General features: G+C 39.3%; 1 protein-coding gene and 1 long non-coding RNA gene across 26 annotated transcripts in view; one reads left to right on the plus strand and one right to left on the minus strand.

Annotated features, from left to right (window-relative positions):
• Positions 1–27,135, plus strand: part of col14a1a (collagen, type XIV, alpha 1a) — a 344,010-nt gene that overhangs the window by 234,594 nt on the left and 82,281 nt on the right. For all 22 annotated transcript variants that reach the window (XM_009292161.5, XM_009292162.5, XM_068214100.2 and 19 more), the window contains 2 exons: positions 13,348–13,490; positions 16,894–17,003. In XM_009292161.5, coding sequence (XP_009290436.2) covers positions 13,348–13,490; positions 16,894–17,003 — 253 coding nt within the window. The remainder of the gene's footprint in view (positions 1–13,347; positions 13,491–16,893; positions 17,004–27,135) is intronic.
• On the minus strand, positions 433–3,176 carry LOC101886692 (uncharacterized). 4 transcript variants are annotated; one of them, XR_011006667.2, is made up of 7 exons: positions 3,093–3,176; positions 2,590–2,680; positions 1,873–1,922; positions 1,181–1,287; positions 813–943; positions 640–680; positions 433–510 (listed from the first exon to the last, which is right to left on the minus strand). It is a non-coding gene; the product is annotated as an uncharacterized lncRNA (long non-coding RNA). The 4 variants fall into 4 exon arrangements; XR_011006664.2 differs by lacking the exons at positions 433–510; positions 640–680; positions 3,093–3,176 and adding an exon at positions 2,453–2,483 and having other exon boundaries at positions 808–943; positions 2,590–2,622; XR_012392057.1 differs by lacking the exons at positions 1,873–1,922; positions 2,590–2,680; positions 3,093–3,176 and having other exon boundaries at positions 640–683; positions 1,181–1,377.

Raw genomic sequence — 27,135 nt, forward strand, 5'->3', positions numbered from 1 at the left:
TTCCAATGACCAAAGTCAGGGAATATGTCGTTAGATAAAGACAACAAGATAAATGAAATATCCCGTTTAATAAATATAGTGAGATTAGATCCAGCGGGAGATGCTTGATGAGAAGTCCGACTAGCAGAGCTCTCATCTGTGTAGATGGGCTGAGTGTGATTAAATGTTGAATGTGATGAGTTTTCAACAATACTAAATTGAAACTTTATTGTTTTTACATGGTTTAATAATTTTTTGTTATTAAAATTGAAGTTCCTGTTTCAAAGCTTACAGATAGATGGCTAATTTGTATGTCATTGACACTTTTGGCACTTTTTTGGAGTATTTTCATAAGTTTTGTTTTTTCCTGTAAATGATTCAATAAATACCGTACCGTGACATTCATACCGAGGTATTACCGTACCGTGAAATTCTGATACCGTTACATCCCTAATAATGAATGATCTTTTTGATCCTGTTTCCTTGATGTCATTCACTCAGAGATGGTTTGGACATTTGATTGTATCTAAACTGTAATGAATTTAAGTTACACAAACATTGATAGCAGGACCATTGATCTTGTAACTTATACAAATTGTTAAGTATTGAACAAGTCTGCAACCAAACTAGTCAAGTTAATAATACTAATCTCAACTCAACTATGATTAGTTGTCTTGTTTCTGCTGCCCAGACGGTCACACCTGCTTATAAAAAAAGGAAAAAGTATGGTATTTTTACAACAATGAAACTGCAAACAACTTAACTATAAGGGGGTAAGCAGTGAGCATATTTTATTATAAGCAATTTACTGAATACTTTGTCACTGGTATTACCTAAAAACCAAACGTCCCAAGTTTGGCTCATAGCTGTCCACACATCTGCCCAGTAGCTTGTGGTAATACTGAAGACACTGATCAGCTGGTCCAACTGAGTTTGGAGTTGAACTGCAATCAGGCATCCAATACTGCAAAAAAAAGAGAAACTCACTTTGGGTTAACAAATAATGTAATCCCACACATTTCAAGTAATTATGCAATTAATTCTCTTAAAATGAATGAATGAATTCTCTTATTGAATTTTCTGAGAGCTTATGAATATATTTTGTCTTCCCAAAATAGCATGTACTGAAACACAAAATTATATAAATATAATTTAATAAGAGCGTGACGTGGTGGCACAAAAGGTAGTGCTGTCGCCTTACAGCAAGGATGCTGACTCGAGCCGCAGCTGGATCAGCAGGCATTTCTGTGTGTAGTTTGCAAATTCTCTCTGCGTTTGGTGGGTTTTCTCTGGGTGCTCCGGTTTTGCCTACAAGTCCAAAGACATGGGGTACAGGTGAATTGGGTAGGCTAAATTGTCTGTAGTGTATGAGTGAGAACAAGCGTATATGGTTGTTTCCCAGTGATGGCTTGCAGCTGGAAGGGCATCCACTGCGTAAAACATATGCTGGATAAGTTGACAGTTCATTCCGTTGTGGTTACCCCAGATTATTAAAAGAGACTAAGCAGAAAAGAAAATGAATGAATGAATGAATGAATGAATTTAATAAGAGTTAAACTGATCTGTTAACATGTCTGTCAGGAGCTGATCTACCTGTTGTCAAACTGATGAAAATGTTTTCTCAATTTACTTTAACATTTTTGTGTTTGTTTATGTTTTTATAACTTGCAGCCATTGTTAAATTTAAAAGTATTTTAAACATGCATGGACATCTAAATGCATATAGGGCACATATCTCAAAACATTATGAAATATTTCCAGATAAATCAATTTTGAATTAAAATGTATATTAATCTCCAGACTTGCATCTCCCTGATCTTTTTAAAAGAACGGCCCCTCGTTTGCTCATCACTGTTTGACAAGTGTCTGGCAGTCAGTCAAAAATATACTTACATATAAAGATGTTCATCAGCAACACGGCACTTAGGTTAAACTTAGACCTCCTTTTCAGTTGATGTGGAAAACAAAAGCAAAAGAAAGAAAAAACAAAACTACTGAATACAAGTTGCATATCATGCCTGTACAAATCAAAAATTATTCATTTAGGGCTTAAATTGACTTAAGGATGAGTTAAGGTGTAAGGGATGGGTGAACAGTGTAAATATACATGTAATTCATAGCTATGATGTAAAGCTGAATTTTCAGCATCATTACTCAAGTCTTCAGTGTCACTTGATCTTTCAGAAATCTTTTTTTAAGATGTTGATTTAGTGCTTGAGGTTGAACTAATATAATGGTGATTATCAAATGGTGCTGATTTGCTGCTCAAGAAACATTTCGGATTGCTATCAATGCTAAAAACAGATGTGATGACAAATAATTTAGTGTAAACTTTTTTTCTAAGATTTAATAAATCAATTAATCATAAAAAATTAAACAAAATGAAAATCACAAATATTACTTCATTAGCAGCAAATCTATATATTTACTAAGTTCTGAAGAATCGTGTGATGTGAAATTTAATACCACTAACATGTTTCAATGTCAAAACTTTCTTAAAACAACTGCAATAAAGACAAGTAACAGATGCATAATATATAGACATGTAACATGTGCATAATGATGTGCAATGGAAATTCATATGAATTAATCCTCTGCTTATAAAGTTACCTGTCTTTCCTGCATCTCTGTGATCAGCTCCCCTCAGAAATTTAGGAATCTTGTGTTATATTTTCTGTAGCAGGAGGTTATTCTCTCACTCCTGAAACCACAGAACACTTTTTTACTTAACATTTAGTTTAAGATACCATAAAATATCAAAACACGATTGAACTTTTGATTCACGGTCCTTTACAGTAACGTTACAATGCGTATTTTAGACTACATATGGAGTGCATTCAATAAAACATTGACAAAACCTCTCATCTACACATAAAGAATAAATAAAAGCCTAAACTTTAACAAACAAGTTTAACAAGAGCTAACATTAAGTAAGTTAACGTAATATTACCCCGACGCTAACGTTACCAGTGCTAATATGCTAACGGACTTTTACGAAGACTTACCACTCTTATATAACATAATATTCAACTGAATATTCCTCAATTGCCAATAATAAATGTGTGAGGAACAGTTTTATGTAGTATTTGCTTTGTTTTAGGGACTAAACTTACCTGAAAACAGTCAAAACGGCAGCTTGAGAGAAGTCGTGTTGTGTCTTTTAGGTGGTGTCGTGTCGTGTTGTAGCTTCGTTTCCCATAGCAACATCCTCTCCGCTCCAGTGTTGGAAGCAAGACGCGCGCGCGCACATTAAAGTCTTGCAGTATTACATTTATAAACATGATCACTCCATAGACAATTTAAATAATAACCTTGTATTTTATATCTTGAATTTAAAATGTATTTAGCAGTTTTATATACGCTATTATCTTTAAGACGAGCTTTATAGCCTACTAAACTGTTACAAAACAAACACTTGTGCATTCACTGTCAAAAATAAATAACCAATAAATATAAATGCAAGTATATATAAAACAAAGATGTCACTCTGTAAAAAGGTGTTTATTTTAATTAAACAGCCGAAATGCAGAACATACTTGATTTTTACACTGGGAAAAATGTATTAGAAAAAGCCACAATAAAAAAAAGCAAACAGCAGTCAACACCAGAAAAAAACAACGTTTTCATTATTAAAGCATAACAATAAAACTTTTTATATTTTAATGAATTGAAATCATGTATTGTAGGCATTTTGGTCAGTTTTACTGCATTAATGCAGGCTATTTAAAGCTGGACCGACCGACGCAGTTCACATGATGCATGTCCCGTTTGTCTAATTTATTATGCACGCAAAAACTTACTTGTAAACCAAATATGTTGCCGGATTCTTTCATGGGCATGAGAGATCAAGTGCTTATGAAGTGCTTCGTCGGCCTCTGGTCGTTAACCGACGCAGAGCCGACGTTTGTTGAGCTGGAACAATAGAACACACGACCGAACGATCATGCGTATGTTTGGCCGACCATATACCGATGTTAGAATTAAAGGGGCCGACGTGTTGACCTTCGGCCGACGTCGGCCCAACGTATGTGTGCTGTCTGGGATGTGTGGCTTTAAAACGGTTCGATTTATGTGTTGTATATAGGCTACCTACATATAGCTAGCTTTTGTTTATTTTATATTGGTTTATTTATTTAATGTGATTTTATATTTATCTGATATTTGTAATTCTTTAGATTATATTTCATTAAAGCTTAGGCTATTTTATCAGGATATGACACTATATTGTTTAAAGTCTACGAAAGTGGGCACGTATTTTGTTAAGTTTTATGTCCTTCTGTTTTATTTTTATTGTGCATTATCTCCAAAATAAATAAAGAAAAAAGCCGCTCGCGGCATAACGGAGCTGTGAAGGAGCGCTTTAGCTCGGTCTCACACACACTAAACGCGCACAAACACACCTTTTAAACTTGACAAAAACTCTCGAAAACCTTTACTGTCTGCTGTGTTTTTAATATGGTGTAAAGATTATTATGTGTATTGAAACATAAAGGAGGACGCAGCAAAGAACGTCACTATAAATTAAAACTACTTTATTATTTTATGCAGCAGCCTTACATTTAAAAGGGAAACATAAGGGTGATCATACGCATAAAGACCCCAGACTAAGGCTAGATGTTTTCTTTCCCTTATTTCTTTATTTGTTTGGCGCATGTACTCATGTGCGATCAGAAAACTGCCCGCCTCTCCTTTCACTCCGCCCCGAAGCCCCAGCTGGCCCTCCTTGGCCCAAGGTATTCGGCGGGCCGAAAAAGGCCGGCCGCTGGCCCCAAGAAAGCCCCGCTTTGGCCCGATCAGGCCCCGGAAGTGACAGTGGAAACCCCACTGGCCTTGGCTCGCCCTGGCTCGCTCGCTTTAGGCGCGATAGTGGAAACGCGGCTATTGTGTTCCCCTTCGGGGGGAACTTCAGCACTATAAGTGGATTTGATTTGTAAAATCCACGCATTGGGAGGATTCGGAACAGAAGCCGCTTGTCTGGAGAGTATTGAACGGGCCAATGAATGAAATTAATTGGCAGCGTAAGCTTGCGCAGGTGTGCGACATCTGCAATTATCTCAGCATATAAGCACACCTGAAGCCAGCAGACGCCATCCTTTTCGCTTCAGATCCTTTCTGAGTGAGTCGATGAGGGTTCCTCTTGCTGATCAGCACTTCAGAGCGAACGAGTGTGTCTCCCGGTCCAGAGTGGGTCTTCGCGGTGGCAGACGGTCGAGCTGGGTTACTCCCTTGCCTGCGGTTCTTTGGGTCCGGTCCTCCAGAGCGGTGCGTATAGTTGCAACTTTCCTAAAAGAGCAACACAGTCGTGCAGCACGTCCTTTTCAGGATGGCGCTCCGACTGTGCGTTTCTGGATGCGGGGGTTTCCTGGCTCCGGATGATGGACACGATCACTGCATTGCATGTTTGGGGGTCCAGCATGTTAATGCGGTGCTCGCGGGCGGTTCATGTCGACATTGCGATGCCATGACCGTTGCACAGCTAAGATCGCGGCTAACTTTCGCAAGAGAGCGAGCCACCCCAGTTGCCTCCTGTTCTAAAAAAGCAGCGAGCGCTCGGGCAGATCTGAGGGTTTCAGCGGGAGATAATCCGCCGCCCACGGGCTCGCGGACCTCTCGCTCCTCACGACGCTCCATCCAAGCTTCGGGTGGTGAGAGTGATCCGTCTAACCAGATGGTAGCTCTCACACTCGCTGACACCGGAGATCAGATGTCCTCCGCGGCATCGGAGGGTGGGCTTTCACTGTCCGACGAAGATCCGGACCCGCTCGCCCCCTCCGGGCAGGTGAGCGCTGTCAAATCGGATCCTGAAGCGGACATGTCTTCCTGAAGCATGACACTGCTTCGGCCGTGGGGTTGGAGATGGTTTATCCCCCAGCTCCGCGGCCGGACCGACTAGATGGGTGCTACGTAGAGGACCAGAAGGCGAAGCCTTCGAAGCCTCTCGTCCCCTTCTTCCCGGAAGTGCACAGTAGGCTCACGCAGTCCTGGAGGGCACCTTTCTCTGCCCGTGCTGCGAGTGCCTCCGCCCTCACCGCCCTTGACGGCGGAGCTGCCAGGGGGTATGAGGCGATCCCGTCAGTGGAGCGCGCTATCGCGGTCAATCTTTGTCCGCGCGGCGCCTCTACGTGGCGGGGTTTGCCCCGCCTCCCGTCCAAAGCCTGTAGGTTGTCTGCCTCCCTCGGAGCCAGAGCTTATAAGGCTGCGGGCCAGGCTGCTTCTGCTTTGCACGCGATGGCCACCTACCAGCACTACCAAGCGCAGGCGCTGGCCGAGCTGCACGAGGGCGGGTCCAACCCAAGCTTATTACATGAGCTGCGCACCGCGACCGACTATGCTCTTCGGACTACTAAGTCCGCCGCGTGTGCGCTGGGGAGGACGATGTCCACACTTGTGGTTCAGGAACGCCACCTCTGGCTAAACCTGGCCGATATGCGCGACGTTGACAAAGTTCGCTTTCTTGACTCGCCCATATCCCAGGCTGGCCTGTTCGGCGACACCGTCGGTGAATTCACCCAGGAATTCAAGGCGGTGAAAGAGCAGTCGGATGCGATGGGCAATGTCATCTATCGGCGTGGCCGTAAGCCCGCTCCGCCCGCCGAGCCATCCACCTCCGCTGTTCCTCGCCGAGGGCGCCCGCCAACGAGTGCTGCCCCGCCCCCGCCTGCGCCTCCGGCCAAGCGGGCGCGGCGTTCACCTCGAAAGCAGGCAGCCCCTCCTGCCCAGGGCGCCGTTAAGTCCGGTAAACGGACCGCGAAGCGTCCCTGAGACAGGCCATCCGGAGAAGAGGAAACTTGCTCTTTCCCCGCTGGAGGGCGGGGCCCCGATAACAACGGTACTTTTCAGTGCCACCAAAACATCAGTAAAAGAGCACTTTTTCCCTTCCCCGGATGTGACTGCACGAGTTCTGCCAGTCTGGGACGCGCTGCCTTCCGGCTCGCAGACCTCTACGTGCTTCGCCAGTGGCTCACGAGCGCTGGGGGGACGGCCTCCCTTCCCTCAGCCCTCCAGCCCCCTCTCCGGAGTCAGGGTGCGGAGCCAGAGCGAATCGCTCTCCTCCAGCTCTTCCGCGGGACCCTCGTGCTTCCCGGATCAGCACACCCACTCCGCGCTGCCCCACCGCTGGTACGTCAGCGATTGTAGCGATGACTCCATTAGCGAGGGCTCTGCCTGCCTGGTTAGCGCGGGCCAGCCCCTCGCGGTGGCTCATACGCACAATCAGACTCGGTTACGCGATTCAGTTCGCGAAACGGCCCCCCAAGTTTACGGGCGTGTATTTCTCCAGGGTCAACCCCCTGTCCGTCCCTGTCTTGCGAGAGGAGATTGCTGTCCTCCTGGCGAAGGGTGCAATCGAGCCGGTTCCTCCAGCCGAGATGGAGAGTGGGTTTTACAGCCCATACTTCATCGTACCCAAAAAGAGCGGTGGGTCACGGCCAATCCTAGATCTGCGCGTTTTGAACCGCTGTCTGCACAGGCTGCCGTTCAGAATGCTCACGCAGAGGCGCATTCTCCAATGCGTTCGTCCTCGGGATTGGTTTGCAGCCATAGACCTGAAGGACGCGTATTTCCATGTCTCCATTCTTCCACGCCACCGCCAATTTCTGCGGTTTGCGTTCGAGGGTCGAGCGTGGCAGTACAAGGTCCTCCCCTTCGGGCTCTCTCTGTCTCCGCGGGTCTTCACCAAACTCGCGGAGGGTGCCCTAGCGCCCCTTCGGCTCGCGGGCATTCGCATACTCAATTATCTCGACGACTGGCTGATTTTAGCCCACTCGCGGGAGCAATTGATTATGCACAGGGACAAGGTGCTTCGGCATCTCCGCCTACTGGGGCTTCAGGTCAACCGAGAAAAGAGCAAACTCGCCCCCGTGCAGAGGATTTCTTTTCTCGGGATGGAGCTGGACTCGATCACCATGGTAGCGCACCTCTCCGAGGAACGCGCTCGCCTGTTGCTGAACTGTCTGAGGGAGCTCGACAGCAAACTAGTGGTCCCACTGAAGTTCTTTCAGAGGCTCCTGGGGCATATGGCATCCGCAGCCGCCGTCACGCCGCTCGGGTTGCTCCATATGAGACCACTTCAGCACTGGCTTCACGATCGGGTCCCCAGACGCGCATGGCACGCGGGCACACACCGGGTCTCGGTTACTGCGCTGTGTCGCCGCGCCCTCAGCCCTTGGAACGACCCCTCGTTCCTACAGGCCGGTGTGCCTCTAGGACAGGCGTCCAGCCATGTTGTTGTTTCAACAGACGCTTCCAACACGGGTTGGGGGGCCGTGTGTCGCGGGCATGCGGCAGCGGGCCTCTGGAAGGGTGCCCAGCTGCATTGGCATATCAATCGCCTAGAGCTGTTGGCAGTGTTCCTCGCTCTCCACCGCTTTTTACCGGTGCTGGAGCGGCAACACGTGCTGGTCAGGACGGACAGTATGGCGGCGGCGGCGTATATCAACCGCTTGGGGGGTATGCGCTCTCGCCGCATGTCTCAGCTCGCCCGCCGTCTGCTCCTCTGGAGTCACCCGCGGCTGAAATCGCTGCGCGCCATTCACGTCCCAGGCACGCTCAATCGTGCAGCCGATGCGCTCTCACGACAGCTGTTACGTCCTGGAGAATGGAGTCTCCACCCCGAGTCTGTTCAGCTGATATGGGCGCGATTCGGGGAGGCCCAGATCGATCTGTTTGCTTCCCCCGAGAACGCTCACTGCCAGTTGTTTTTTTCCCTGACCGAGGGCTCTCTCGGCACGGATGCACTGGCCCACAGCTGGCCTCGGGGCATGCGCAAGTATGCGTTTCCCCCAGTGAGCCTGCTCGCGCAGTTTCTGTGCAAGGTCAGGGAGGACGAGGAACAGGTTCTGCTAGTTGCGCCCCTTTGGCCCAACCGGACCTGGATATCAGAGCTCTCACTCCTCGCGACGGCCCTCCCCCGGCGGATCCCTTTGAGAGAGGACCTACTCTCTCAGGGACAGGGCACCATCTGGCACCCTCGCCCCGATCTTTGGAACCTCCACGTGTGGTCCCTAGACGCGAGGAAGACTTAGGTAACCTACCGACTGCGGTGGTTAATACCATCACTCAGGCTAGAGCCCCCTCCACGAGGCGCGCCTACGCCCTGAAGTGGAGTCTATTCACTGAATGGTGCGTCTCTCGCAGAGAAGACCCCCGAAATTGCCAGATTAGTGTTGTGCTCTCTTTCCTTCAAGAGAAGTTGGACAGCAGGCTGTCGCCCTCCACTCTCAAGGTTTACGTGGCCGCCATCTCCGCTTATCATAGCGCGGTAGCTGGCGGCACCGTGGGAAAGCATAACCTGGTCATCCAGTTCCTTAGGGGTGCTAGGCGAATTAATCCATCTCGCCCCCCTCTCATGCCCTCTTGGGATCTCGCCCTCATTCTCACGAGTCTGCGATCCGATCCCTTTGAGCCACTCGAATCAGTATCTCTAAGATTTCTGTCCCTGAAGACAGCTCTGCTGGTTGCGTTGGCCTCCATCAAGAGGGTCGGGGACCTGGAGGCATTTTCGGTCAGTGACTCGTGCCTGGAATTCGGGCCGGATTACTCTCACGTCATCCTGAGACCCCGCCCCGGTTATGTGCCCAAGGTTCCTACCACCCCCTTTAGAGATCAGGTAGTGAACCTGCAAGCGCTGCCCCCGGAGGAGGCAGACCCAGCCCTTTCTTTACTTTGTCCAGTTCGCGCTCTGCGCATTTATGTGGACCGTACTCAGAATTTTAGATCATCTGAGCAGCTCTTTGTCTGTTATGGCGGTCGGCAGCAGGGAAGTGCCGTATCAAAACAAAGATTATCCCACTGGATTGTGGATGCCATTTCACTCGCTTATTCGAGTCGAGGTCAGCCGTGTCCCCCGGGAGTTCGTGCACACTCCACTCGGAGCGTTGCATCCTCTTGGGCGCGTGCACGCGGCGCCTCTCTAACAGACATCTGTAGAGCTGCGGGCTGGGCGACACCCAACACATTTGCAAGGTTTTACAATCTGCGAGTGGAGCCGGTTTCCTCAAGGGTATTAGGTAACCCTTTGGTGATTGAGGAGACAACTCGGTAGGGTGTTGAAACACGCTTGCTGCGCCATTCTCCCTAACACGGAGGTACGTGCGCCTTTTTTATCTGTCAGTAAAGTTCCCCGTCAGGTGAGCCCTGCAGATTCCTCCGTGGCCCCCAGCACTGACTCAGCGGAGGAGTCACTTGCTGGCCCACTACGTTGTAGGTCTGCCCGCTGGTCAGCCCGCGTTTTGGGTATAGGTGCCTGCTATGCGTGATCCCCACTAGGCGATCCCATATGCTTATTCCGCCATGGTTAAGTCCCCCCCCTGGGCGGACCCGTGTCTTCCCTCTCCGCTAACCACTCTTTTGCTATGCGTACTCCCCCTTTTTAGGGCTAGTCCATATGTAAATTCTGCCATCTATCCCCCCCTTGGGTAACGGATGGCCTCCGCAGCGTCCTCTCTATCGGGATTGCACGCTTCCCAACGTACTGTCGTATTTCCTAGAATTATCTAGATGCTCACGACTTCCCAAAAAATATATCTAAATCCGTAAAACTTCTGTTGAAGTAGGATAAATTAGGGCCAGGGACACGTTGGAGGACCGCGCCCCCCATGATGTGGGTGCGTCACGCTTGCTTGACTATCTCCTCATCGGGGGTGTTGGTAAGGTGCAGTCATTATGGCGCTTTCAATGGGCTCCCAATGCGTGGATTTTACAAATCAAATCCACTTATAGTGCTGAAGTTCCCCCCGAAGGGGAACGTTCGAGGTTACTAAAGTAACCCTTCGTTCCCCGAGGAGGGGAACGGAAGCACTATACTCCGTCGCCATAATGACTGTCCCTTAGCTGTTTGAAAGTCTCTTCAGCTTAAAAGGATGGCGTCTGCTGGCTTCAGGTGTGCTTATATGCTGAGATAATTGCAGATGTCGCACACCTGCGCAAGCTTACGCTGCCAATTAATTTCATTCATTGGCCCGTTCAATACTCTCCAGACAAGCGGCTTCTGATCCGAATCCTCCCAATGCGTGGATTTTACAAATCAAATCCACTTATAGTGCTTCCGTTCCCCTCCTCGGGGAACGAAGGGTTACTTTAGTAACCTCGAACGGTTGTTTGTTTCCTGGGTTTATTTACCCTTTCTGTTTCAATTTTTTTTCTGTTGTTTCGTGTGTATATTATTATTATTATTATTATTATTATTATTATTATTATTATTACTATGCTCACCTGAGTCCGAATTGTTTTACACTTGGCCATCAGTTTATTTCACTTTCAGTGAACAGTTTTCAAAAGAACCATTTTTCTTTCTAGCGTTAAGAACCTTTTTCACAATAAATAACATTATGTGCAATGAAACAGTTCCATGGATGATAAAGGTTATTCATTGGACCAATGAGGCCAGTGAATAAAAAGTAAAAATCTAACATATAAATAAAAAAGATTTGAGTGCTATCATTGTAAATCATGATGCCACCATCATTTAGTTTCTTCACATTGACCTGGGCTTTAAGCAAGCTGATAATGATATAATTGCAATGGCATTCTGCTAAATGAATTAATAGATGGATGAATAAATTAATGAATAGATGAATAAATAGATGAATGAATGAATTATATTGTACTTTGTAGCATCTATGACTACTTCAATAAATAAACTAATTTATGTTACGGATAAACATTGTTTTATGGCATGATTTTTAAGTAGTTAAGTTAATTTACAAACTAATTTTGAGAGGATCTCGTGTTTATGACTGACCATGACTGGTCCCATATTGGCTATCACATGATTTACCAATCAGATGAATCCAAACACACTTTTCTTCCCTGAGTTATTCTCATCTTGAAGAATCCCCCATCTACCCCTACTCATCCACACCTTTCCTAAATTAATCCAGTATAGAGCGGCATGGTGGCTCAGTGGTTAGCACTGTTGCCTCACAGCAGGAAGGTCACTAGTTTGAGTCAGTTGACTTTCTGTACGGAGTTTACATGTTCTCCTTGTGGTCGTATGGGTTTTCACTGGGTTATCTGGTTTCCACCCACAGTCCAAATACATGCTGCATAAGTAAAGTGAATAAACCAATTTGCCACAGTATATGAGGATTTAGTTCTTGACTTTCAACACACAAAAATATGCCATTCAGTTAGCTGTCAATCATACCGTGACAGCTTTCAATAATCAATAATAGGCCCAAAGAACTAACTCAGGGTATCTCTTGAGACCTACCCGAGCTCAACCTCCCCTCTAACCTTCTAAAACAGAAGAGAGCCCCAGGCTAGAAGATCTTCTGAGCTCAGGGTTCTCTCCCGGGTCAGCATGCCAAACACGCATTATTATCAATCACCTGCTTCGTGTGAACTCTTGAATAACAGTAAGTTAGCATTTATAGAACCAACCTCTAGTTTTGAACAGTTTTGAACAATGCTTTCTGCAGCTTAATCAAGTGACTCTTGATGCTTAGAGATTATTGTGTTTTTTTGCTAAAGCTAGGTTGCTGCCGGAAGTGGTGTTAGTGAGGCCAGCAGGGGGCGCCCAACCTGCGGTCTGTGTGGGTCCTAATGCCCCAGTATAGTGACGGGGACTCTATACTGCTCAGTGAGCGCCGTCTTTCGGATGAGACGTTAAACCGAGGTCCCGACTCTCTGTGGTCGTTAAAAATCCCAGGATGTCCTTCGAAAAAGAGTAGGGGTTTAACCCCGGCATCCTGGCCAAATCTGCCCACTGGCCTCTGTCCATCATGGCCTTCTAACCCTCCCCATATCATGATTGGCATATCATCACTCTGTCTCCTCTCCACCAATCAGCTGGTGTGTGGTGTGCGGTCTGGCGCAAAATGGCTGCCGTCGCGTCATCCAGGTGGATGCTGCACACTGGTGGTGGATGAGGAGATTCCCCCCCCCATTGTGTAAAGCGCTTTGAGTGCCCAGAAAAGCGCTATATAAATGTAACGAATTATTATTATTATTATTATTATTAAATAATTGAATGCCTTCAAAATGCTTTATAACCTTTATTGAATATTTAAAGAAAAAAAATGTAAGTCTTACTCTAAATTCAATATCTGGAGGAATTGTTCAGTATAAATCAGGTTTATACTGTATAGCTGTATCAATTCGATGCAAGCTCTGCAAGTGTGATGTCACAAACGCAAGAGCACATGCACAGTGCAACGTTTTAATCTGATTGTATATAAAACACATTTAAATATATATTTGAATCAGATTACAGTGTTCAGATTACATGAAAACAGATCTGCGATCAGATTAAATTCATGCGTATTGATGAAAGTTGGTTCATGTAATTAGCCACTGTAGTACATTGGTATGAACAAGATGACAATTGCACAGCTCTTGATGGTCTGTTTGTATGATTTCTGTTGACAGGTATCTACATCCTGAAGGCCTCCCATCTGACTACACTATATCTATGCTCTTTCGCATTCTGCCTGAAACACCTCAGGAGCCTTTTGCATTATGGGAAATCCTCGACAAAAACAATGAGCCACTTGTGGGCATTATCCTAGATAGTAAGTGTCACTCTTTTAAATTCGTAATTGAATAGTTATTGAATAAGAGTTGTAATTGTGTAAAGATTGTTAACTATAATGTGGTTGTCAACTGGTGAATTGCAAATTTTGATTCAGTTAATGCAAGTTATGATAGCTAAGCATAAAATCAAGCAAAATTGCAATAGCAAAAGATGCCTTGTGTGCTTTTCTAATGGAGAACACTGTGCATTTCTTCTGTTGTTGTTAGCCCCTTTTACATAGTAAACCGGTAAATACCTAGAAAATTTACTGAACTAACTTACTGGTATTTTTAAAAAGGGCCTGTTCACACGTGATTTAATTTGATTAGTTAAAAGTCTGTATGTGTGAAAAGGGCTTTTGTCAAAGGCTTTGGGCCCTATCATACACCCGGCGCAATGTGGCGCAAGGCGCGGCGCTATAGTCTTTTGCTACTTTTAGCTCGGCGCAAGGGTCATTTTGAGGTGTTGCGCCACGCTGTTTAAATAGCAAATGGATTTGCACTCAAATGTACGCCTAAAGGTGTTCTGGTCTAAAAAAAGCAGGCGTGTTTTGGTGCGTTGCTATTTTGAGAAACTGTAAATAGTCTGATCTTTAGACCAGAACAAAGTCGGTCTATTATCTGGCGCAAAGTGCGACTGGCTTACACACTACAAACAAGATGCAGAGCAATACGCAAATATCTTTACATAGGAAAAATACATAATATCTTAAGGATATATATATATATATATATATATATATATATATATATATATATATATATATATATATATATATATATATATATATATATATATATATATATATATATATATATATATATAATAAGGATATAAAACACACCTATAACTCATTAGGAAAATAAACTCAACCCTTTTAGGATATGCGCCATGGCGCAAAGCAGATTTTCCCGTCTTTAAATTAGCAAAAATGCGTTCTGACACACCCTGAAAGTGTTTGCGCCCTGTGTTTTGCGCTCTGCGCATTGACCATCAAAATAGAGCCCTTTGTGTTTATGCAGCGGTGTGATCTCAAATTCTCAAATATCAAGAATTTCAATTGTTTCCCCATTACAACACTTTTTTTTGCTGTAAGTTGCATAAAATCACTGAAATGCGGCTTTTTTTAAAACTTTTTTTTATTGTGTCCTCGTAGATTGGCATGTTGATTTTTTTTACCTATTGTTGAATCTAGCAGTCCATTGTTGTGTTTAATTTTAAGAACATTTTAAGAGGTACTTTATGTAAGAATTAATGTACAGTTGAAGACAAAATTATTAGCCAAGTGCATTTTAAAGGCTTAAATATGCTAAATTAATGAGGGTAATAATATAGAGATCGTCAGTTTTTAACAAATAATAATAATAAAAAAAACAGGAGAGCAAATTTGTTTCACCTCAGTTTACATTTTGATTTTGGAAGTTTGAAAGGCATGTCTGAAGTATGTTTTTTGTTAGCAGAATATTGCTAGGCAACAGAAGCACACAGGACAAAGCCACAGGACAAACGTAGCAGTTGCTGAAATGTATATTAAAGATCAATTTCACCATTATGGCTATCCAAAGTAAAAATATCCTCAGAACTCTTTTGTTTTGTAATTTTTAATATTTTAAGAATGTCAGAATAAAACATTCACATATTTATAAAGGTCAGAATATATAGTTATATGGGTTTTATTTGAACAAAGATATTACATTTATTCATTAATTTTCCTTCGGTTAGTCTCTTTATTCATTGTGTCGCTACAACGGAATGAACTGCCAACTTATCCAGCATACACGTTTTACACAGCTGCAACCCAGTTCTGGGAAACACACATACACTCTCATTCACACACATACACTACGGCCAATACAGTATATTCAATTCACCTATACATGTCTTTAGGCTGTGGGGGAAACCGTAGCACCCGGAGGAAACCCACATTAGCACAGGGAGAACATGCAAACTCGAACCAGCAACATTCTTGCTGTGAGGTGACAGTGCTAACCACTGAGCCACCGTGTCACTAGATTTTAAATTACAAAATAAGAAAAAAAAAAATTCAAAATGATTGCCTCCATAGTTAGTGTTAAAATCAGAGATGTAACCTTTGATTTGGCCCACCAACTCATCTGAGAAGAGAGGGAGAATGATGGAGAGAGTTGGGGCGAATGCCTTTAAAAGATAGTGCCAATTCTATTTTGACGAAACCTTTTTTTGTTTGTTTTATAGTTGAGCTACAAAAAAAAGTTTCAATTAAATGTTATGAATGACTCAGTTTTTTTTAAAATGTCATTAATTTCTCGACGAATAGAGGACTATGCAGAAGAGTAGACATCAGTGAACATATCAAGGCAAAAATAGTGTAACTTCATTCTTTTATAAATGAGATTGTTTTTATTTTTATTGTAATAAGTTTATTTTATAATGTAAAAAAAAATGTTGTATTAGTTATATAAAGCAATATGTTCTTGTTCTTTTTAAATATTATTAAATAAATTAGGAAATTACCCATGGAATATATTTACCTTCGGCCCACTAGCCTTAATCAAGTTTGGTTTTTGGCCCTACATAAGAAAAAAAATGGGCACCCCTGGTTAAAATCAATCTATTTTTTAACAAATTCTTTGTCAACATGTTAATGCTGAAGTTTATTTGACAACAACCAGCATCACTTAATTCAATATATAAAAATAAAACTGCAGTGGTGGTCTTTTTGACCGTTTTTAATAATTATTAAACAGCTTTGTATAATACCTTGATTTTAACTTAACATGTGTATATTTGATCCTAACATTGTTTTATTAAAATTACAAAACAAAAGTCAACAAAAATTACAAAAGTTCTGAGTATTTATACCTTGAATTACCATAGCGGTAATGACCACCATTACTGCACGCATTTCAGTGTTTGCAACTTTTCTCTGGGCCTTATTTTAAATATGCATGCCTCTGTTGCCTAGCAACTTCCTGCTAACAAAAACAAAACTTTCTGATAGCAAAAACATAACTTTACTTCAGACATCTCTTTCAAAACAACATATTCAGTGGCATAAAAAAGCCTTGCTCTCCTGCTTGTGAAGTGAAAGCGAGGTGCGCAGCTTCACGGGTGGTCTAGTAACTTGTACATATTTATAGGCTGCATTGCCAAAAAGATTGTATTTTTAGTGTACATTCAAAGCTTAATATCTCAATAGGAGCTTTGAATGTATGACGTCTTATATGAGAACCGTCATGGCCATTCTCATATCATTGTGCTAGTTCCCATGTTAAAAATAACAGGTAATTGAATAAATAGTCATGGAATTAACAGCACTGACTTTGTCCATTTAAAATCTCAGTCGTGAAACATCAGTTGAGAACTGCCACCATAACAGATGTAACAAACTTGAGTTTAATTTGTTTTGTCTCTCCTTTTAGACGGAGGGAAAACATTAACCTTCTTCAATTCTGACTACAAGGGAGAATTTCAAACAGTGACTTTTGAAGGACCTGAAATTAAGAAGATTTTCTATGGCAGTTTTCATAAGGTCAGTTCTTTCTTTCATTTCTGATCCAACTATGACCGCGATTACAGTCATTTGTGTTTTAAACTGATGGCTGAGGTTTTCTTTTTCTTGTCGGGAAAGTTATGATTCATGCTGGACTTAGGAAACACTTGGATTATAGTAACCAACTTTTATGTTAATTAATTCAACAATCAGCCAGTGCTAAAATGACCAAATTCAGCTGAATACACCGATTTCCCCTCAGAAAGTGACCTCATTTTCTTTATTGTTGTGCCTTGACTGTCGAATCTGAACACCCCTGATGTTTTTAGTATATTTTAGCTGTCTGCTTTGCCTCATTCTCACTTGCTTTCATATAGTTTTGGACACAGCTACATTTGTATGTCATATTAATTTAAAATTTATCATCACTGTAGCAGTTAAACAGTTAATCCTCGCAACCTCTGCATTGTTTAAAGGGGTTAGGTGAGCCAATCCTTTTTTTGTAGTAAAATAGACCTTCCTTAAAGGGATAGTTCACTGAAAAATTAAAACTCCAAGTTCTGCTAGAGTTATTTTCTTCTGTTGAACACAATGGAAGAAATTCTGAAGAATAACGGAATTCTCCTTCATAGTATGTTTTGTTCTACTATGGAAGTCAACAGCCTAACATGCCTACATTCTTTAGAATTTCTTGTTTTGTGTTCAACATTAGATTCATAAAAGTTTAGAATCACTTGAATGTGAGTAAATGGAGAGGACATGTAATTTTTTTGGGGTCAACTATACCTGTAATGTAGTAGGTCATTCCGAAACTGTGTGTCTTAATTGTTAGTCATCAGTTTGTAACACTTCCAGTGTACCTGTTTGTAACTACAGTAATGTAAATATTATTACAAGTCATTGTTTCTCACATGAAGAAATAAGCTATTCATTAAGGATTATTACATCAACAACAAATAATGAGTTTTCTGATTCATACTGTACATGTCTTGAATTGCTGTTTATTGAATGCCTCATGATTAAAGAATTTTGTAATAGTATACATACTTAGCTAATGATGTAAATTAAAGTGTTTATTGGTCAAGGTTCATAAAGCTTCCAGCTTTAATCATTAGGTAATGATTTACAAATATAGTATGGTATAACTTTATCCCACTTTTGTCCCATTTTGTTTTTCTGTCCCACACACATCAGACTTAAGTATGTTATCCAAATCTAATGACATGATTATTCACGAAGACAGAAATAATTATATGAATCATTGGTTTGTCAAAAATGAAGCGCAACACACTTGTCATTTTAGTTATTTATGCTTTTAATGCAATCCATCAAAGTGCTATCTAGTTGTCAGCAAAAGCAAAAAGCTATTTGTTGAATCATAATATAGTAATGTTTAGTAAGGGCATCAAGGTCACACAGTGGGTAGCACAATCGCCTCAAGAAGGTCACTGGTTCAAGCCTAGCTCTGCTGTGTCAGTTGGCGTTTCTGTGTGGAGTTTGCATGTTCTCCCCGTGTTCGTGTGGGATTCCTCCAGGTGCTCTGGTTTCCCCCACAAGTCCAAAAACATTTGGCTAAATTGTTGGCAGTGTATGTGTGTGAATGAGTGTGTATGGGTGTTTCCCAGGGATTGGTTGCGGCTGAAAGGGCATCCGCTGCATAAAACATATGCTGGATAAGTTGGCAGTTCAATCTGCTGTGGCAACCCCAGATTAATAAGGGGACTAAACCGAAAAGAAAATGAATGAATGAATGATCATGTATTCTAATACATTACATTCTTAAGTAAAGCAATACCAACAACAACAACAACAAAAATGGAATGTGTACAGAATAATGGTTGTATAAATTTTGTATTTAATTTTTTTCTTTCAGGGAAAGTCTTATTACTTAGTCATATTATTTATTAATTAGCTTGCCTGTAATTAAAGCAGCTTAATTTTTTCAAAACAATTTCAAGGTCAATATTATTAGTCTCCGTAATATATATATTTTTTTATTCTAAAACTTGCCTAATCTACCTAATTTGCCTAGAAAACATAATAAGCTAAATTACTAGAATCTTGTAAATTTAAAATTGTCACCATGATAAAGACAAAAGAAATTACTTATTAAAATTTGTAAAAAAAAAAAATTTAAAAAAATTTTTTTTTTAAATAAATAAATAAAATCTTTCCTCCGTTAAACATTACTTGGTTTTTTGAAAACAGTTGAAGTCAGAATTATTAAACCCCCTTTGAATTATTTTTTTCTTTTTTTAAATAATGTTTAACAGATCAAGGAAATTTACACAGTATGTCTGATAATATTTTTCTTCTGGAAAAAGTATTTTTTATTTTATTTTGGCTAGAATAAAAGCAGCTTTAAAACCATTTTAAGGTCAAAATTATTAGCCTCTTTAAGCTATATTTTTTTGATAGTCTACAGAACAATTTTAATTATAATCATTATAAACTAACTTGCCTAATTACCCTAACCTGCCTAGTTAACCTAATTAACCTTTAAGCCTTTAAATGTCACTTTAAGCTGTATAGAAGTGTCCTAAAAATATCTAGTAAAATAGTATTTACTGTCATCATGGCAAAGATAAAATAAATCAGATATTAGAAATGAGTTACTAAAACTGTTATGTTTAGAAATGTGTTGAAAAAATATTATCTCCGTTAAAATAAACAGGGGGGCTAATAAGTCAGGGGGTTTAATAATTCTGACTTCAAGATATATGTATATAATTATAATTTTGATAATACAAAGCATATAATTTTGACAGTAGATAAAGTCACTCTTGCAAATTCACTTGATTCCACACACCAAAGTAAGACGACTCGTCTTTGACCGAACAATGTGATTGATTTATTTGCATATTTATTTTGACCAGTCTTAAATTGCAAAACCAACATTTTATACAAAATTTAACCTAAACAACAAGTGCACAGTGTGAATCGGTGACAGACAGGAGTTGATTCTGTCAGCCATGGCTCTAAAGCGTCCACAGGGAATATCAATTATGATTTCACCCAGGTTGGCTCTACAGAGTTCTGACAGTATGAAAATGGCTTATGAAAGCCCTGTCCTGTTCAGTTTTCTGTGTTCTTTCTTCACATGTGTGGAGCTGAAGAGCTCTCTATCATTCTTCCAGCCGTTTCAAGAGTCTCTCTGATATATTCCAGGCTTGCTTATAATTCCCTTTTCTTGCCAAGCGTGTTGTACCTTTGATGCAGTGTGTGAGTGTGTGTGTGTGTGTGCGTGTGTGTGTGTGTTTATGAGCAGTTTTTTTTTCTCCTGACGCCACTTATGATGTGTTTGTGGGTAATCCCTCTTGGCAGAGCTCGTCAAGATTAATACAGATTACTTCAGCACAGACTCGACTTCAGAATTAATAAATAAATCACTGCGCTTCTCGTCGAAACGGTGGAGCATAAGCAGAATTTAGATCCCTTCACTGAAGAATTCAGCTGTCACCTGTCTTTAATTTAATGGATCGTTCAGTAGTTTTCTGAAGTCAACTTTCATTGTTTCTTTGTCTTACTTTTAATGTCAAGTTACACAACAAACATATCTCTCTTTAGGCTGCTTTACTTTACGTTTTTTTACTAACCTTTTACTAGAACTGAAAAGTTGTTTTTGAAAAGTACACACTTAAATGTGTTGTTACATCTTTAGATTTAACCAAGCTAAAATAATACTTGACAATGAAATATTAGTACGTTTAAATGCAATGATATTATTTTCATAATACATAATTATTTCATATTTTTTTCCTCCAATTTTACCTAATAATTTTTTACCTCTTAATCTGAACTAAATTGACTTCAAAATTTAATTATGAAGAATTTTTTTTAATTTAATTTAAAAAAATACAGATTTTTTCCCCTCATTTGAAAATATTTTTCATAGTTGCATTATTGAATTATTATTGAAGTTATTTATTCAATTAACATTTACTTGAAAGACTTTTAGGACAAAGATAATTTAATTTTATAATTCTATCTTAAAGTTACTTTTATTCAACCAGCAAGGTTTTTTGACTGGAAATGACACACACATATACATATATATATATATATATATATATATATATATATATATATATATATATATATATATATATATATATATATATATATATATATATATATATATATATACACACACACACACACAGTTGAAGTCACAATTATTAGCCCAATTGATGGGCTAATATTTCCCAATTGATGTTTAACAGTGCCAATATTTCCCAATTGATGTTTAATAGTGCATGGAATTTTTCACAGTATGTCTTATAATATTTTTCTTCTGGAGAAAGTCTTATTTGTTTTTTTTTCTGCTAGAATAAAAGCAGTTTTTAATTTTTATAAGCCATTTTAAGGTCAAACTTATTAGCCCCTTTAAACTATTTTTCTTTTTAATAGTATACAGAACAAACCATCGTTATACAATAACTTGTCTAATTACCCAAACCTGTTAAGCCTTTAAATATTACTCTAAGCTGTATAGACGTGTCTTGAAAAATATCTAGTAAAGTATTATTTACTGTCATCGTGGCAAAGATAAAATAAATCAGTTATTTAGAGATAAGTTATTACAACAATTATGTTTAGAAATCTGTTGAAAAAAATCTCTAAGTTAAACCGAAATTAGGAAAAAAATAAACAGGGGGGCTAATAGTTCAGAGAGCTAATTATTCTGACCTCAACTGTAAAACTGTCAAATTGTTCTTTATTATCACCACGTACAGTTGAAGTCAAAATTATTAGTCCTCCTGTGATTTTTATTTTTATTTATTTATTTATTTTTTTTGAGAAAAGGTAGGAAGGCTGAAAAACAGCATAGATTCGTTTGGCGCCATGTCTGAGTCCACTAGATTCTTTAGAGTTGCACCCAGCTCTGTGAGTTCATAAACTCCTCCAGAAACTGTACCTGAATGTTGGAAGCTTTCATCGGTGCTTCAGACTGAACCCAGTCTGATGAGCTGTTGTCTGGTGTCGGCAGGACAATTTCCTCCCGGGACACCAACAACACGTGCTATGTCATTATCACACCCATACAAGAGCAGGCTCCTGATTTGTTAACCTGGTGCGAATGTCATTTGCTCAGCCTCATTGGCATGAATAGCGTCGCAGGATGTCTTTTCACGTCTTTGCATTGACTAAACATGTAAATCTGGTGCGTCTGATGTGAACGATAACAAATCAATAATTTTTTCTAAGTATTTCTTATAATATTTTTTTTCTTAAGGACAAAGTCTTGTTTGATTTATTTCAGCTAGAAAGTAGTTTTTCATTCAGCCCCTCAAGCACATTTTTTTTAGATTATCTACAAAACAAACCATCATTACACAATTTCTTGCTTAATTACTCTAACTGGCTTTATTAACCTAGTTAAGCATGTAAATGTCACTTTAAGCCGGATATTATTATCTTGAAAAATATCTAGTAAAATAATATTTACTGTCATCATGGAAAAATAAATGAAATCAATTACTAAAAAAATAGTTATTAAAACTATTATGTTTAGAAATGTGTGAAATAATCTTCATTCTATTAAAATATACAGGGGGGCTAATAATTCAGGAGTGCTAATAATTCTGACTTCAACTCTAAGGCAGAACTAACATTTACTATCAGCATTTATGGGAGGAAATGACATTTTTTATTCCAAATTTTAACAAAAGCTACATTGTATAAGACTGACCCAAATGATAAATAAATAAATAAATAAATAAATAAATAAATAAATAAATAAATAAATAAGTAAATAAATAAATAAATAAATAAATAAATAATTAAAAAGTCTAATTTGTTTAACAAAGTAACAAACACAAACAAAGCCATGCTACATCAATTCCTTATTTGCATTTAAGTGAGCGTGCAGCACACAAACTAATATAATCTTCTTTTATAGAGCGAGTCTGCTTGCTAATGAGATTCATATTGAGGGCTTTGCGGCTGAAGCTGAGAGTTGATCTGATTTCCACAGTGTAAAGCTATTCTCTGTCCTTAATGCCGCTGACCCCGTCCAACTCACAGTTGGCTTGACTTGTTATGACAGCTTTTAAACAAAACCCCCGACTTGGATGAGATCCTGATGATGTGAGCAGAGGGTCCGGGACTCTATTAAAAAAACGGCCCGTTCTTCTCAACCCAACCATGACTTATTCCACACTTTCTAAAGCCAGAGCTCGGAGGTTGTCATTTTGCAAGGTCGCAAGGGTTGCTGTTACGCTTCAGATATTTCAGAGGCTCATCTTCTGCCTGTTATTTGCTGGTGTTTCCATGCTTTTACGATCAAGGTGAGCACAGTGTATGGTATTTGTTGAGGAAATGCTGATACAAGCAGGTTGACCTGAGCGAAACACGGCATATCAGGCTGTGGTTGTGCATAAATGACATAAAAGGCATAGAGGTTTAGAAAGAATGGGCTTTTTTTTCAATTGCACGCTTTTATAGGTGTATCTATAATGTCGTTTACTTTTCTCCAATTTGGTTCGTTTGAATGCCATTGGTGCCTGCATTTCTTGATGTTTGTGTGAATGATCAAAAGATAGAAGGTGCCTTTTGCACTATTAAAGGTGGCATAGATGATGACTTCATCTTTGCAATTTTAGTTAGTGTGTATTGTTACTGTTTGCTCAAAGTTCAATGCAAAATAAAAGGGAAAAATTCAATGTTTCTGAGCAGCAGAGGTCTTCATAGTTGGGTACACATATAAAGCAGTGAATCAGAGAGTACCAGCAATATATATATTTTTTTTCATTCTCATTTTCTCAATTGGATAAATAAATAAATAAATAAATGAATAAATAAATAAATAAATACTACTACTACTACTACTACTACTAATAATAATAATAATAATAATAATAATAATAATAATAGTAGTAGTAGTAGTAGTAGTAGTAGTAATAATAATATTTAAATAATAATATAATTAAATAATAATTAAATAGCAAAACAAATAGCAAAGAAATAGCAAAATAAACATATAAAATTTTTTAATTAATTAATTATGATGATAATAATAATAACAATAATAGTAATAATAATAACAATAACAACAACAACAACAATGCTACTACTAATAATAATAGTACAAACAACAACAACAGCTAATAATAATAATAATAATAATAATAATAATAATTATTATTATTATTATTATTATTATTATTAATATTAATATAATATTATTATTATTGCTAAATAGAAAATTATATAATAATAATAATAATAGTAATATGTCTTAATATTAATAATAATAATAAGCAAGCCTGGAATATATCAGAGAGACTCTTGAAATGGCTGGAAGAATGATAGAGAGCTCTTCAGCTCCACACATAACAATAATAATAATCATAATCATCATCATAATCATAATCATCATCATAATAGTAATAATAATAATTATAATAATAACAACAATAATAATTCCAAGATCTTTTTGACAACTTTCAAAAAATGAAAACGCCTTTCTGTATTTCTGTTTAAAGCTGATTATTAATATAAAGTTTTAGTATTTAGTATTATAAAGAATAGTTTTATAAATGTATCAAAATCAAGACCAATAACCAGCAACTTTCAGAAGTCTGCTGTTTAATTCAAAGACTTAGAACATACCAGATATTCTCACACCTACTCATTAAACAACATGGCTAGTGCACACCAATCCAGCAAAAGCCCACAACCACTGCTTGTTGCCATTTGTTTGGGCAGTGTGAAGCAGAAAGCTCATTACTCTGAATAGAAATCTTTGTTTTACATACTACTTTGCCTTTGTTGCCGTTGTACCAGTCCTTTTCTGATTTTAATTTAAATGTCCAATCTGGTCTCATAATTAAAAAACAAACAAACAAACAAACAAATAAACAAACAAACTAAAAACTACTGATTGTATACCATATATGAAACATCAATGTTGTTTTACATAATTTTAATGTAAGAGATACAATTTAAAATAATATGTTATTCAGATTATTATTGATTGGAACTCAGATTTTTATATAAAAAAGAAAGTTATCCAGATATCACTGTTTTCCCATGTAGTTGGACTGTATTTATTGGACCTCAGTTGCCTGAGGCTTGAATAAGAATATGGTCATCGGATGAACTGGCTGGCCTTAAAGAGGCTTTTTCTGTAATGCTTTCCTGGCTCTGCCGCTTTTGCCATAAAACTTTTTTCCAGAAGGTAAAACTGTACCCAGTTACCTGTGAGGCTTGAGTACTGTACAGTTTTGACAGTATAATAACAATGAAACTGAACATGTGTGTCTATGCATGTGTGTGTCTGTGTCCACAATTTAAAGCAATACCAGTAAATTATAGGGATGTCCCGATTTAGTTTTTTGGCCCTAGAGTTCGAGTCTGAGTCATTTAATTTTAAGTATCTATCTATACCGAAACCTAATTCGATACTGTAACGGGGGATGTGACACTGACAACAGGGTGCGGATCCAGATGCAGCTTCATTAGCGAGGTCAGGTAAGCAATGGTTAACATAGAGGCAAACAGATATATACGAGCAATCCAGAGTCATTTGCACAGATAAACAAAGCGAGGATCAAAACACGGCAAAACAAGACAAAGGAAAATGCGCTGTAATGTCACTAAGACAGTAGACAAGACTCAGCAACATTGTGAGTGTTTGTGCTGTTTATATAGTCCATGAATCAGTCCTTGAGCAGCTGTGAGAGTGTAATCAGTCAGGATCTGGAACCGATTTTGTGTGTGTGTGTGTGTGTGTGTGTGTGTGTGTGTGTGTGTGTGTGTGTGTGTGTGCGTGTGTGCGTGTGCGTGTGCGTGTGCGTGTGTGTGTGTGTGTGTTTCATGACTGGGTGTTGTAGTCTATAACATTGCGGATTTGTATTAATGTGAATGTGGGTGTTTACCAGCAATCTCTAGTTGTTGGATCGCTGGTGATTGTGACAGATACTTCTATAATACTTCTATAATACATATATATTAAAGGAGGGCTAGATCATTGTTTATCAATTTTATATATATATATTCAGAATATATGTGCTACCAAAATAATAAATTTTTGAGAACAGGTTTTTTCAAGCCAGGTGGCGCATTAGACCACGGGCTCATCTCCTGTTTCCAAAATGCATCACAAACTGCTTGAGAAACTGTTCAACTATGATAATTGGTGATGAAAATAAATGATTTCCAATAAGATGTACTTGTGTTTACTAACTATTTTTTCAGTTAAACAAGAATTTTGAACTGCAGGCCTACATAAGCTCGAAACAATGATTTTTGATTACCTTAATCTGACTAAAGTCATAACTGAACTAAACAGAAATGGAACTAAGACATGTGGAGTATGCAGATATTAGTGGCATTATCAAAGTAAACACAGCGATCAGTAAACACCATCATGTAGGACTTTTTGCATTATTTTCCGATAAGATACACACCAGGCTGTCAGTAAAGGACCGCACACACACACACACACACACACACACACACACACACACACACACACACACACACACACACACACACACACACATTGCGAAACACCAAAGTTTTTTTTTCTTTCCGTTCTCTTTCCATCTTTGTTATTAGATTCCATAACACGCTCACCAGTAATACCCCAGTTTGTAATGGCGGCATGAATGAAATGTTCATAAGTTAAAGTGAAACTGCCGAACTGCAATTAAAGTCAGCCATCCTGCTGATTTGATTCAGAATGGCACTTTTTTGTCAGACGGCTCACCGGTCAGGTATACATATACATATATATAGGACTAATCGGGAGGTAACATCTTTGATTTCGATCGAGTCTGAAACTGTGTGATCTGGCCCGATTTACGATCAATTGATTGGATCTTGACATCCATAGTAAATTATGACTTTGTGTGGACATTTTTTTTTATCTTCATAAGGAAAATGACTCATAAATCATCCAGAATTTTTAAAAGAAAATTTAGATAGTTTTCTGTGAGGTTTGGGTTTAGGTTAAGGATGTGTGGAAAAAGAATGACAAAACTGTATGTTAATGTTAAATAATTTCAAACTGTAATATTGTAGAATATTTGTCTTTTCAATTAAAATAACTCTTAGCTCTTTTAATGCATATTTTAAAATTATTATTTAGTCTTATGATAAAAAAGCTACATTTCCAGCTATCAGTCTTTTTAGTTTCAGTTCTCATTTATGATCAGTTAATATT

This window comes from Danio rerio, chromosome 16 (genome assembly GCF_049306965.1).
Source record: "Danio rerio strain Tuebingen ecotype United States chromosome 16, GRCz12tu, whole genome shotgun sequence".
Classification (NCBI taxonomy): Eukaryota; Metazoa; Chordata; class Actinopteri; order Cypriniformes; family Danionidae; genus Danio; species Danio rerio.